Genomic DNA, 15186 nt, shown 5'->3' with positions numbered 1-15186 from the left:
GGCTTCTAGTTTTTGACGTCGCTCATCAAGCGTGGCTACTGCACTTGATTAAAATTCTTTCCTGATCTCTGCACTGACACTCAACTGTAAACAAAGTCCTAAGTGATTGTCTAGTGCGTGTAGGCTTGTTGGAGTTCACTTCCTGGCTGGTGCTTCCAACAGTGTGACTGTGCACATCCTCACTCCAGCAAGGGCCTGGGGATTCTCTGTGAGAACAGGGAACTGGCTGAGCCAGCACTGGCCCCTCTCTGTGACAGTGTACAAATTGCCCATGTGGAGTTCAAGTGCATGCAAATATGTGGCATTTTTCACAGCTCATTGTTCTTTATGTCACCATCTCAGAGACAGCTTGGGATTTGCTCAGATGATAAATTTCCCTTTGCAAGTCGTAAAAACGACAGTGAACTTCTAATCAAATCTGCTTCATAGCCATGCAAGGAAAACCCTTTGGCTTTTTCATCCATCCCCTTCCCTCTTGTATAATAATGAAAACCAGAGAGACAGAAGAGCAGCAAGGAAGACAACCTCATGAATGCCAAGATGGAAGGGGGGCACATTTTAGCACGGGTTCACACCTCTTGCTCACCTCTACCCCATGTCACCCCACCCCACCCCTACTGCCTGTTACTGGCCCACTGAGGAGACTTAACTTGAACTTGTGCTTGCCTGGGAAGGAATCACTTGTTAGCAACATTTTTTTCTAGATGGGGAAAAGAATGCTACAGTTGTAATTCCCAGTGGTCAACTATCACAGACTAAGATGACAGGAGAGGCACACAGAACTCATGCTGTCTTGCCCTCACTAGGGGTCTTCAGGGTCCTGGGCTTCTTGGAAAGCAGCACTGCTCAGTGCTGGCCTATGGGAGAATTAGCTTCCTGGAGACACCTTGCTTGCTGGTGTAATATTAAGGCTCTGGAAGCTAAGACCTGTGGAGGCTGTGGTGTCTTTCAAAGGAAGCTGTAAATCCGCAGACTCTTTCAGGTATAAACCAGTTGTCTAAAGATATGTGTGTCCTGAACATATTGCTGACCATAGTGCCCATGGAGCAATCTACCCAGGAACTGCCAGAGCTGCTGAGAGCAGCGGCAGCTAAGGTCTGCGGCACTTACTGTGTCCTCTGAAAGCACCATTCTAATCCATACTGTGGGGGGAGTGGTAACATTTAGTCTAATGCTAACCCATGTTTCACATGAGATTGACCCTATTAACACACTTTATAGATAAAGATGAGGTGTAGAGATAAGTGTCACAGATAGGATTTGAATATAACTTTAAAGAAGCAATTATTAGTGCTGGAGATATGGAACAGTGTGTTAGTGCTTGCTCTGCCAACATGGGGCCCTGAATTCAAATCTCATGGGAAGAAGAGAAGGAAAATCCCAGAGATTCTTAGGCTAGCTAGCCTGGCATATGCACTGACAAATAGACCCTATCTCAAATAAACATGAGATTGACCTCTGACCTCTGTGTGCATATTCAGGTAGACACACGTTCATGAATATACACATACACTCACATACATATTTGAAGAAGGGATCAGTTCTCATACACAGGTACTCCCAGCTACTTGAGAACCTGAGAATTTGACCTTCTAACTCATCCAAACCCCACCTCCACATATTATTGATGTTATAAATATTAAAAGGACAGTTGGGGTTCATTCTCTAACAGCCTGGGCAGTTGGTGTGAAAGACGTTTACTCCTTTGCGTTTTGGTGACAGCACAGATGCAGACATCTGGCTGAGCATCTTCATTCTTGTGTCGTTGGAGCTGTCGCTGCCACCCTGCGAGTTGTCACTTCCTTAACTTTAGCTGAACCAAGATCTGGAAGCGGTGGGGAAGATTGGTCTCTTCAGTATGCAAACTCATTCCAGAATGTAAAGAATTCCTGTGGGTTGAGTCCATAGACATTTGTCACTGAGCTGTGTTTCTGACTTATGAAAATGAATATGTGGGCTAGGGATAGTTTCTCTCAAGTTTGTTTAACCAGCTTTTAAAAGAAAAGTTTGGGTGCTGTGGGAGTCTTTAGTGACCTTAATTAGCCAAAAGCAGAAATTTACTTAAAGGCTTCAGATGTTGTCTACGCCACCTGTAGTCACTGCAGGGACAGAATTATCACTCAACTCAGGAGCAGTTGGTGCCAGAAGTGTCTCAGCTGTTCTATCAGCCAGACCCCCACCCCCAGCATGGTGTGCAGATCACTTCTAGAGCTAAGCCTCTGCCAGAACAGAGCGGATGCCTCTCCCTTGAGTCACTGGAAGCGGAAGTCTTCTGTTCTGGTTTCATCTCAGTGTCCACCCTTAGGCCATTACTGTGTCCAAAGAGAAGGTGCACTTCATTACAGGAGTGTGGTGATTTGAATGAGAAAGGTGTCCATGGGCTCATGTGTTTGAATGTTTGCTACCTATTTGGTGGAACTATTTGGAGGTGTGGCCTTGTTGGAGGAGGTGTGCCATGGGGAGTAGGCTTTGAGGTTTCAAAAGTCCACACTATTTTCAGTTGGCACTCTCAATTCCCCCCCCCCCCCCTTCTCTTGCTATTTCTCTCATGCTGTCTCTGTCTGTCTGTCTGTCTCCCTACTTGTGGATCAAATTTTAGGTCTTAGTTACTGCTCTAGTACCATGCCTTCCTAAGCACTGCCAAGCTCCATGCCATGGTGGTTATAGACCCAACCTCAGACACTATAAGCAAGCCCCAATAAACTTTATTCTAGAAATTGCCTAGGTCACAACAATGGAAAAGGAGTCAGTCCGCTTTGAGGATTGCAGGCAGGCCCACTTCTCATCATAACTGTCACCTAGGAGAATCCAGTTCTTAAAAACTAACCCTGAAGTTCCATCTGCTGATACATCTGATTTTGTTGCACAAAACAGTGTCCATAAGGAGCTCCTGTGCTGTGCTGAGGCTTTCAGTGCCCACCAAATATGCTGTGTCCATTTGTTTCAGGAGCTAAGATGCAAAGTCATCATCTTAAAATAGAGCTCCATTGTACAGTGGCTGGAAGGTGAGCAAGTTCTAAGCCTGTGTGTATACACAAGGGAGGTAACCTGAGCCGCTGCAGGAGCCAAGAAGTACCTCTGTTTTGTTTTCAATCTCAGATTAGAATTAACAAATGCAATTTGTTCTTACCTGATATCAAATCTAAGTTCAGAGTCACTCCACAGGACTGACCAAGGACCTTCTGGCAAAAAGTGCAGTCTTTTTCTCACATGCTTTGTGCCTTGGTTAAGAGCGGGGCTGTGTCTGGGTTGGGTTCTGGCTTAGTAATACTTTGTCATCCCTGTATCTCAGTTACTCAAACTCTAAAAAAGATGATTGGGCTTTGGTTTTGGTTTATCTTAGACAGTGTCTCCTATATCCCAGGCTGGCCATCAGCTCACTGTTTAGCAATGGATGACCTTAAACTCTTTGTGCCCCCTCCCCCCGTACTGGGATTGAAGGTGTGCACCCCCACAAGCAGTCTAAAACAGGAAACAGTATCTAACACAAAAGTCCATTGTGCACATTAACAGAAGTGTAGCATGACTACCTCCATATTGGTAGATAGTCAGTGGTCAATAGTCAGTGGTCAACTATCATAGTTGGCACTGCCCTTATACACAGCCCCATCCCCTCAGCCAGTTTAAGGTAGTCCGTATAGGAAGGTGGTGTGCTGAGCCACACATCCTATTTCATCATTCCATCCTGTTGCATTTTTAACCTTGAGACACCTGCCACCCAGACCCGTGCTGTATCATTCCCTTGTAAGTAATCATTTCTATAATCATCTTTCCAACATGTAGGAAAAGGTGGTGAGCCCTGGGCTCCTCTGCTCTCACAGCATCCTGCTGTCTAATCAGATGTGAGGCTCAGGCTTGGCCAACAGCCCCTTTTCAGGTAGCTTGTTGCTACTTTCCTACTGTTGAAAGGGAAAGGAGGGAAACCGGACCTTTCTAAACACTCCTGCTAATTAGAATCAAACCAGTCGAAACCCATATTTTTCTGCCCCCCCCCTTTGCAAATGGTAAATATCAGGGGGCCGCAAGGTAGCTCAACTGGTTTAAGTACCTGCTACCCAGCCTGATGACCTGAGTTTCATTCCTTGACTTAATAGAAAGAACCAACTTTCACAAGTTGTCCTCTGACGCAAGTGCACATGCTCAAACACACGCACACACACAGATAAATGTAAAAACAGTTTAAGAAAAAGGAAAAACAAAGTTAGTAGTTGTCCTGACCAATATATAAATTATAGTTTTTGACCCATAGCTAATGTTAGAAACAAGTTTGGTTGCGAAGAGACCAGCTTCTGACCAAAATGTCTATACAAGGCAACACTCTTGATCAAGAGGATGCATTCAAATACTGAGTGACTCACAGAGACAGGAAATGCTCTGGTGTTTTATTCTAACTCAGGAGGTAGCTGTGTCTTTTCCCCGTGGGCTGGAACTGACTTCATAGTCTATTCATTTGGCTAGTCTGACAATAATTCCCACACAGGAAGTGAGAAGAAGGGGAAAGGGCTGCAGACCTTCAAATTCCTAGACTGGAACAGTGGCCTGTGGGTAAACAAAGGTTTTACTGGGTGGGAAGCATTAGAATATTTGCATAAAAGTCTTACAAGGTGGGAAAAAAAGATGAATTCCTTGTTCTAAGCACAAATAGTAATTTGATAGAAAAGAGTCATATTTTATATCTCTAACACTGGAGAAGACATCCTCATTGTCCCTCACAAGTTGACTGGGGATGGTTAAAGCAGGTTTGCAGTGTCAAAATGACAGAAGGACTTGCTTTTTGATGGACATCATGGTTCCTGTTTATAATACAGCCTGGGCTTTACTCTGCAAAATTCCCACTCGTGTTATTGACCTCACCACCCTCTCTCACCTGTGAAGGCCACACAGTGGAGGCCACAGATCACAAATTCACTGTATATCCTGGGTGGCCTGCCTGAAATTTACCTAAGTGCTTTTAAATTCAAATTCTTAATTATTGATGCATTTAGTACTCATTTAGGTCATGTTTTATTCTCCCAAATATTAAAGAAAAACCTTTTAGAGAAAGAGAGAGCTTATCTCAAAAACACAGGGACAGGGCAGGGTAGGGGAAATATAGGGAACTGATCATACTGTTTGAATGGGTGCAGGGATCCTTTGCAGATCACTGACTGGTTGCTATAGCCTGATGGTGCAGTTGGGAGCATGAAACCAGCATCTTTTAGTTCCCTTACTGTCACTGTGAATGTCTTTAGTGGATGTGCATATTTGCTAGGTTGTAGCGGCTTAAATGAAGGCAGACAGAAATTGTAATAATATCTACAGCTTTAATTGGGAAAGAGACTCACAGAACCAGAGGTTCCAGCGGAGAACAGGAAAGCAGAAGGGGCGGGGGAGAGCACACCAGCAATATTTATTAGTAAAAAATATCCTCAGGTGACCCCGCCCTACAAACAAGGTGATTGGCTGGGGCTACCCCTACACTAGGTACCTTGAGAAATCCATTTGTGGGTTCCTCTGTTCAATCTTTTCAACATCTGTTAACCCCAGAGATGTGAGGAGAAAGACCACCAACCCAAGTCATCATGGCCCATTAACCAAAGCAAGCTTTTTTTTAAAATTATTCTTGTGAACAAGCTGCCTCCACCCAAGGCTGAGTTCTAAAGGGCAGCATTGGATATGGGCAAGATAAAGAATTTTTATAGCTCAGGGGTAGGTGGTTTCCAAATGGAGATTTGTCTTTCTTTTAAAGATGACTTTCAAGCCCAAGATGGAGGCAGGCTGGTTAATCACATCCCCATAGTGAGATTACCCCCAGAAGGGAGAGAGAGAGAGAACAAAAGAAATAAAAGGAGGACATGGCTGCTCCTAAGAGGTGGGTTTTTTTTTTTTAATCATAGATGTAAAGGAAAGCACAGGCAGAGAAAGACATAGACACATCTGAGAGAGTTAGAGAGTAAACTTGACCAGCAGATTGAGCCAGGCTATGCTGAGGAGAAAGAATAAAGAGGGGAACCAGGAATAGCAACCAAGAGGCAAGAGGCAAAGAGATAAAAAAAAAAAGGGGGGGGGCTGTAAGTAGCAATGTCTGGGTTCTGTAGGGAAGAGCATCTGGGGAAAGAGCAGCCCAGCTCAGTGTCTGGGCTGGAGAAGTGTATGTGTTGGTGTGGTGGAGTGCTAGTCAAGACAAAGCTGTTCTGGGGAGGGACTGAGGGTGCTGGGAGAACCTGGCCGCCAGCACCAGCTTTGATATGTTAATAGGGCACCAGGTTTGAAACCCAACATCCCACCCACACCCATTTATAAATTATGCAGAGAATTAAGGTTGGGAGAGTCAATACAGACTCAGATTTGCTTGAGTCAAAGAGCTAGGATTGCAAACTCCTAACATTGCATGGCACAGGCCACCCTGTTCTCATTTCCTAGTCCCCAGTGCAGCACAGCGCCCCTGAGTGCCAGAGTAAACACACCCAAATCAACATCTCTTTAGTCTCTTTGTGGCCTTGTCCAAACCAAGTTGCAGGAGCTCATGCCTTAACCTAAACCATCAGATGATGCTTTAGCCTAAATCCAGCTACACAAAGAATGAAACACGTGGAGACAGACACACACACACACACACTCTAGCCAGCATTTCAGTTGACATGCCTGTGTGTCAGTCTGAAAACTAACTTACTTTTCTTTCCCACAGTGTCTCTATTGGATGGGCTCTTAGCCTCTAGATAAGCATCTTAAAAGCAGGAGTGGGGGATCTAATATCAGGAATTGAACCCTGGAACTGATTTAAAATTCAGCATCACACAGATCTAGGAAAGCTATGTAATAGAGAAGGAAAGACCACCAAAAATATCTGAGAGGCTAGCCTGAGCTCACTTATGCAGGTTCTTCCAGGTTGGGGATGGAGATTGTGTAAGTGCTTGAGACCAAAGCCCAGGGGGCTGCCAGAGGTGCAATTGAGACCTATGATGCTGCTAACTGATTGTATCTTTGACACTTCAGGAAGACCTGTCAGAGGTGGTTGAGCACAACACGGTGGCAGAGCAACAGACGGCATTGGAGTCACCTGACAGTGTGGTAATTTATGTTTGGGATGTACTCTATTGGGGTAGTGTGTTGTGTGAACTGCATTCCACAAGAAAAGGAGATGATCATAAAGTCAAATCTGTTCTTACCGACAGAAGGTTAAGGTGTCTTAAAGCCTGGTGTCAATGCACAATTAATGTCACTGATCACACTCAGGTATGGAGAAGTGTCCTTTCTCCACCATTCTGTTCTGGTAGCCTACCCAGGTATTTAAGACTCGCTTGAGCCGGCAAGATGGATCAGCAGGTAAAGGTGCTCATTGCCAAACCTGATGACCTCATTTGAATCGCTGAGATTCACCTGGTAGAGAGAGAAAACTGACTCCCAAAAGTGGTCCTCTGACCTCCACAGCCAATCCACAGAACACACACAAATATTTTCAAAGACATCCTTTTGCAGTTAAAATTTAAGACTGCCCTATCTTATACAATGCCATGAATAAAATTTTCAGATGGAAGAATTTGCAGCTTGATACAAATATAACTACAATAACTTTAGTGTTCCTCAAATTTTGAGTTTTATTTTTCTTTACAAGCTAGAGGTCTGAGGACATCACTGGATGGAAGAGTTAATACCTTGTATGTGCCAGTCCTAAAGCTTACAAACTGTTTGGTTGGTTACTTAGGGGTTTTTTTTGGTGGGGAGGAGCAGTGGATATGTAGCCCAGGTTTGCCTTAAATTCATGTAGCCAAGGCTGACTGTGAACTCCTGCCTCCTCCCCTCAAGTGCTGGGATGTCTGCCCTGAGCCCCACACCCAGCAAGCTATCAGCTTGTGTCTATCAAATGTTCACTGTTTTTAATTTTTTCCTCTTTTTAAAATCCTGTTTTTTTATTTCTATGTACTAGTTTATGCTTTAAGAACTGTTTTTGGGGCTGGAGAGATGGCTCAGAGGTTAAGAGCATTGCCTGCTCTTCCAAAGGTCCTGACTTCAATTCCCAGCAACCACATGGTGGCTAACAACCATCTGTAAAGGGGTCTGGTGCCCTTTCTGGCCTGCAGGAATACACACAGACAGAATATTGTATACATAATAAATAAATATTAAAAAAAAGAACTGTTTTCATTTTTAACAACGTATACTTGAAAGTGTCTGTATATGAGTATGTATACATGCCCTAGTTAGGGTCACTATTGCTGTGATGAAACATTACTAGGGAGGAGAGGGTTTATCTTGCTTTACTCCCATATGACAGTTTATATACAAGAGAATATAGAAAGTATATACTCTGGGTGGTACCTGCCTTTAATCCCAGCTTGGAAAGCAGAGGCAGGTGGATCTCTGAGTTCAAGACCAGCCTGAACTAGTACCAGGATAGCCCGGTCTAACCAAAGAAACCCTTTCTCTCTCTTGAACCCCCCCCCAAAAAAAAGAATTTGATATTTCAAACATTTTCAAATAAAATGCCTTTGAAAACTCTCTAAAATTGTATGCTAAACACCTCAATAAAAACAAATGCATGTAGGCCTGGGCGTCACTTGGTAGAATACTTAGCTAGCATGTCTGAGGGCCTGGTGTCACCCCTTGCACCTCAGAAAGGGAGCTTTAGAAATGCTGTACTGCTCTTCCAGAGAGGACCTGGGTTTGACCCACAGCACCCACATGGTGGCGCACAGTCGTCCATGAGGCCAGGTCCAGGGAATCTGATGCCCTTTTCAACATGGAACACACTACATGCAGACAAAATACCCATGTGCACAAAGTAATAAAATAACTACATTCAGCTCATCCGAAAATGTTTGCAGTTCAAAACCTACTGCTGCATTACGATGCCAATTGTGCATTTTGATGCCAGTTCTGCCGATGCTGCGGCACTCTGGACACTCACCGGTTCAGGGTGTGCGGCAGCCATCTCTGTAGTTTGATGGAGTTTTAAACCTTCTCTGCTCAGTCTTTTCCCTGCTGAAGAACATGCACTGTCCCCTCTGGAGGCGATGGTGCTTTTCCTGGGACTGCAGAAGAGAACAGCCCATGGAGGTGGGCAGCCAAACCAGCTGGCTCTGGTGGACATGGAATGTTCTGTTTCTGAAGTTTCTGACCCAGAGCTCACCGGTCATGGGGGGGGGGGGGCAGGGCCTTGCTGGAATTAAGTCCTCTTCCACCTTTACAACCACTTCACAACATGCAGCTGTCCCACTAGCAACATCCAGAATAGGAGGTCAAGTGCCATCTGCAGTCACAAAGCTTATTAGGGGCTGCAAACTTGAAGTATGTTCTTTGATGTTGTGAAGACTGACCGTCTTCCAGAAAGACATTGATAAGTATGAGTCTATGTAACTTTGAAGTTTTTAAGAGCCCTGAGTTAAGTAGCCATGAGCCGCTGTGCCGCCCCCCAGTTTTTTTGTAATAATCCCTCCACACACGCTCTTCTTGTTAGTAATGTGTGAGAGGAAAAGGCGTTTTAAGTAAGGATCCAGTCAGTATTGAAGATGATGATAGTCGGCTACTGAGATTGTTCAGCAGGCGAAAGCCCTGTCCGCCGAGCTTGTCCACCTGACTTCTTTTCCCAGAACCCACATAAAAAAGCCAGATGCAGTATCTAGTACCTACAGTAAAATGGGGGACAGAGACAGATAGATTGTCTAGAGCTGGCAGACCAGCTGTCCTGGAGCACACAGCACAAAAATGAGAGACACTGCCTGATGTGGGTGGAAGCTGAAAACCAACTCCATAAAGTTCTCCACTTATCTCCAGATATTACACTAACAATAATACATAAAAAATCAAATTTTTTTTCATAAAAACAAAAACAAAAGAACCGTGGCCTGGCTGTTATTTCGTGAGCACTCTGATTGGAGCATTCTCCGAGAACTGATTACCAGCCAGGCTTTTCCTCTAACTGGCTGTGTGCTGATACTGTCTAATACGGAGGGATGTTCTTGTGATGGAGGTGTTCACTCAGGTAATAGTGTTTTGAAAACTAGAAAGCACAATACAAATGCACAGTGGTTAAAATTGTTTTAGTTCTTGCATATTGCATGTGCCTCATGCAGAGGAACAGCCGTCCACAGACAGGATCCTGGAGTATTGCGCCTCTCTGGAGCAGATGTCTCTAGAGTCCAGAGACAGCCTGGCACTTACTGGAATCCAGCAGACAAATCACGTCACCATCTCCCCTTTTTATGTGACTCCTGAGAAGGCATGGAGTCCTTCATTCTTCTTAGTTAGTTAATGCTAATATTCATGGGGGTGTTGTCAGCAAAAGCACAAAACTGCAAGTCAGTCTAACACTTATATCCTGCTCCCCCTTTTTGACCAAGCCTCCCTATAAGTTTTATAGGAGCAAAGTTAAATGGGAGACAATACAAAAGTCAGCCTAGTTTTCTCTTGCCACCTCTCTGAGTGAGCACCCTGTTTTCTGAAAACACATTTTTGAAACTCACCATTATTTTGTTAGCAATAATACAGCAATTTTACAGTGTTCTTATTACTTCTCTCCTTCTTGACATTCATGTAAATTTCCTTCCTTTTGTAGGCTGCCTGCCAGATGAAACAACAAGCGTATTCAGCTCAAGCCCCCGTCAGTTCCCAAGAGCTCCCACTGGCACCAAGCCCATTGTGTCAGTCTGAAAATGCAGACTTCACAGGCTCTGGTACGACTCATGAACCTTTGGAGAAGACAAATGTCACGATGCTCTGAGAATGAGGCAGGAGGAGGACACTTGGGTCTGTGTCCCTCCTCGACGGCCGTACTTTTGAGCTTGAACACCCCACTTCCTGCACTGTTTCTTGTTTCTTTACTATCTGCATCCCCCAATATTTACTAAATGTAAACACAGATGAGAAAAGGCCCTCCAAAGAAGCATTTGATGAAACTAAAGCCTATAGATTGCCTGCCAATCTCTCCCAGAGACTAAGGTTAAATCATGGATAATGTCTCCAAAACCATAATGAAGGCACTTTTTAATACTATGTATTTGATATAAGCCATTGAGGATTTATTTTTCAGTAGAGAAGTTGGTATTCTGAGCCAGGCATGGTGATGCCTGTAATTGCATTTGAGAAACAGAGGTAGGAGGATCAGGAGTTTAGGGTCATCCTCAATTCCATAGTGAATTCCAGGACAGCCTGGGCTCTAGGAAGTCTAGTCTCAAGAAGAATGGAAGGAGGCAAGGATAGAATTCATGGTGTAGCTTGAATTATGATAAAGAGTGAGGGTTGAAAGTAGAACTTCAAAGCAAGTGATCAGTATCTCCACTTTGCTTTTATGCAGTATTTATCAGTAAAAAGCCAAGGGGTGGGTATTGGGGGAAGGCTGCTGGTTCATTTCCCAACCACCCTGACTTGAATTAATTACACAGAAACTGTATTATTTGCAATACTGTTTGGCCAATATCTTAAGCATACTTTTAGCTAGCTATTATATCCTATGCTAACCCATCTCCCTTAATATGTGGCTTTGGCTTACTAGGTAAAGTTCCGTCCAGCATCCAGCGTCTCTCCAGCAGGGCTACATGGCTTCTCTGTGACTCCGCCTACTCTATCTATATGTCTCTTTCAGCCTGGCTTTATTCTGATAAGCCACTGGCCAAAAGCAGCTTCTTTATTAACCAATGACAATAAAACATATTCACAGCATACATTACTTCCCACATCAGGCAGGGCTGCTGCTGCTGGAAAGGTGGCTCCAAGGTTAAGTGCCTGCTGCTCTTCCAGAAGACGCCCACAGCAGGCAGCTCCCATCCTCCTGTCACCTGAGATCTGACACTTTCTAGTCTCCTTGAGCACCTACACTCATTTGCTCTTGCCATGCGCATACATATAATTAAAAATAAATAAAATCCCAGTGCTCAGGCAGGGGGATCTCTGTGAGTTGGAACAGCCTGATCTACATAGTTAGTTCCAGGCCAGCCAGAGCTACCTAGCAGACCTTATCTCAAACAAACAAACAAACAAAAAGGTTCACCAATGATGAATTTATAATCCTGTGCTCACTTGCAATCTTTTGAATAAATGTCACTCTGTAGAAAGTTTAGCGCATAGGTATATTTGGTTTTACGTCAAGGTAAATTGATGAATATCATCAGCAAACAAACTACAGATGAAATGTAGCCCACCACCTATCTCGCTTCATCCGGGAGCTAGAGATGGTTTTATATTTTAAAGATTGAAAACAATTGAAAGTCAATTTTATGAAAACTGCATGAAATTTGTACTTCAGCTCTCCTTAACACATCATTGAGCATTGCTTATATATTGTCTTGGCTGCTTGGCTCTTCTGATGCCATGTGATGGAGTTAAACAGCTCCAGCAGAGACAGTCTGGCCTAAAGTGCCCAAACTTGTAACCTGGCCATGGATAGAGACCAGAAGGGTCTCGCTAATGTACATCATGTATTTGTACAAGGTAATAGCAATTCATGGCCCTATATTTTAAGTTATCAAACAATATTCATCTCTCATCCACATAAAATGAAAATAAATCTTCTCAGACATGGTGGCCCACACCTCTAATCCGAGCACTGAGAGGCAGAGTCGGGTGGATCTATGGGAATCTGAAGCCAGACTGGGCTCCAGATAGAGTTCCAGGACAGGACATCCAGGGTTATGTAGAGGGACCCTGTCTCAAGACACTAAAAACTAATAATAGCTCTTATAAAACAACCCAAAAGTGACTTAGGACAATGGGGTGGAGGGATAAAAATGCCATCTCTAGCATCTTCCTGTCCTCTCTCTACTCCGGGGACTGCAGTAGTCACTCAACAGCAGAGTCAGGTTTCCAGAGCTGCCATGACGTGTGCCGGTACTGTACGCCATGCTTATGGTAGGTTAGTGAGAAACAACGTGAATTATATAAACTGCAAAAAAAGACAGAAAAATCTTTCTAAAATTAAACTTTTTGTTGTTTCTGGGGCTGTATCACTGGGTTGCTCGTCTTAGCTAGGTCTTTAGATCAGCACGTCCCCTGTGTACAGCAGTGGCACTGGGTGAGTCCTGGAGCAGGCCGGGCTGGAGGCTGGCACCTCATCCACGCTGTCTTGCCACTCCTCTGACCTGCTGAGTAACGCTTACCTCATTCACTCTTGAGCAGTGAGCCAGTTTTACTACATAGGAATCTGCAGTTTAGGTGCGTGAGTCTACTTCTGTATGTTTAAACCCAGCTCCCCTGTGTTATCTAGTCGTAATTATTGAATCAAGGACTCCCTGGGCTGGAAAGATGGCTCCATGGTTAAGAGCATTGCCTGCTTTTCCAAAGGTTCTGAGTTCAATTCCCAGCAACCACATGGTGCTCTCACAACCATCTGTAATGAGGTCTGGTGCCCTCTTCTGGCCTGCAGGCATACACACAGAATATTGTATACATAATAAATAAATAAATATATATAAATAAATATTTTTTAAAAAAAGAGCTCCCACAGGTCCACTTCCTTTGTTTTGTGCTAAAAATCTTCCTCTTTCTTCTTATATACCCCTCCTCTGGAGCAGGATGCAGGGAGGGGGAACCCTGTCTTGCTTTTATAACCCAGGCTGGCCTTGAATTCAAGATGACCCTCCTGCCTAAGTCTCAGGAGTACTAAGATAACAGTGTAACATGAACGGGGGCCTGCTTGTTGTTGGGGTTTTTGTCCCGCCTGGTACCCCACAACTTTTTAGCCCCAAAGAAAATCACACATAGGTCTCCATAAATTATAAGCTGATTGGCCTATTAGCTCTGGCTAACTCTCACATCTTGATTAACCCATTTTTCTGATCTATGTTAGCCATGTGGCTCAGTACCTTTTTCAGTGGGGCAGATGACATCCTGCTGCTTTGGTGCTCTAGGCAGGAGTGGGAGGAATCAACTTCCTCCTTCCCAGAATTCTCCTGTTCTCTTTGCATTATTTCTGCTTCCTGTCTGGTTTTCCCGCCTATACTTCCTGCCTGGCCAATCAGCGTTTATTTAAAACATGATTGACAGAATACAGACAGTTCTCCCGCACCATAACAGGAGTGTGCCACACATAGCCAAAGCCAAACTTTTTTATAACGAACTGTATGGCCACCATTTGAGCTCACAGGCCGCACAGCCTGTTGCAGCTTTTCATCTCTACCTGTGTGGTACAACAGCATAACTAAGCATAAATGAATTAATGGGTCTGGGTTTCAGTACAGCTTTATGGACACTGAAATCTTAATTCTTGTAAGTTTTACCTGTCTTAAAATATGATTTTCCACTGAGAGAAACCTTGCCTTGAAAAACAAAGCAAATCTATATAGATAGATTAAATAGATAGATAGATAGATATACAGACATAGATATATAATATAATTGTCCTCTTTTTTTTTTTTTTTGAACTTGTATAGACACTGTTGTTATGGGTGGTAGCCTGCTAATACCTGCTATCACATAGGTAGGTCAGTCTAGCACACATTTGAATCCTGGTCTTCTAGGTATCTATGCTTTAGACACTACTGGCCAGTAGGTGGCGCTCACTGTTGTTAGCCCCTTTGGATTTGCATCCACCATCATGGCGATCAGACTCCGTAAAGGCAAAGCTGCCGGCAGAGATCACTTCTATAGAGGTCCCTGCAGGCACTAAAACGCTGAAGGTTTTAGTTCTTCACTAGAGTGGGGTTAGTTATACGCAAAGTGCATGTTTGGAAATAGATAATGGGTGTTTTTAAACATCCCTCTTGGCCTAGAAGCTTTTATCTGTTTTAGAAAAATGCATTCTTGAAGAATGATTTAAAAATAATAAACCTTTAGGGGCTGGAGAGGTGGCTCAGCAGTTAAGAGCACTTGCTGCTCTTCCAGAGGACTGAGGATTGGTTCCCAGTGTCCACATGGCAGCTCACAACCATCTGTAACCCCAGTTCCAGGGAACTACCCTAGTGCACATATGCAGGCACTCACAACACTAAAAACTATGAAAAATAATAAACCTTTAACTAAATAAATAAATCTTTATACAATATTGTCTTTTAACAAGAGTTTTATTTATGGCATTAGGAGTAAGTTTTCATATTTTTATTATAACACAAATGTATGCATACATGTATATATCCATATATATATATATGGGTTGAATAATCTTGACCAAAATGCTCGGGACTAGAAATATTACAGATTTTGGAACATTTTCATATACACAATGAGATAGATTGGGAATAGGATCCAAATTTGAATGTAGAATCCATTTGTTTGTAT

General features: G+C 43.6%; 1 protein-coding gene across 1 annotated transcript in view; it reads left to right on the top strand.

The window, feature by feature from the left end:
- Patj (PATJ crumbs cell polarity complex component) overlaps positions 1-15186 on the top strand; it is a 305836-nt gene that overhangs the window by 229821 nt on the left and 60829 nt on the right. Inside the window, exons 31-32 of the mRNA XM_050136448.1 lie at positions 6976-7050; positions 10535-10652. Coding sequence (XP_049992405.1) covers positions 6976-7050; positions 10535-10652 — 193 coding nt within the window. The remainder of the gene's footprint in view (positions 1-6975; positions 7051-10534; positions 10653-15186) is intronic.

Source organism: Alexandromys fortis, unplaced genomic scaffold, assembly GCF_014885135.2.
Source record: "Alexandromys fortis isolate MF-2015 unplaced genomic scaffold, M_Fortis_MF-2015_v1.1 scaffold_13, whole genome shotgun sequence".
Taxonomy (NCBI): domain Eukaryota; kingdom Metazoa; phylum Chordata; class Mammalia; order Rodentia; family Cricetidae; genus Alexandromys; species Alexandromys fortis.
Note: the sequence above shows the minus strand (reverse complement) of the source record. Positions and strands in the feature narration are given on the sequence as shown.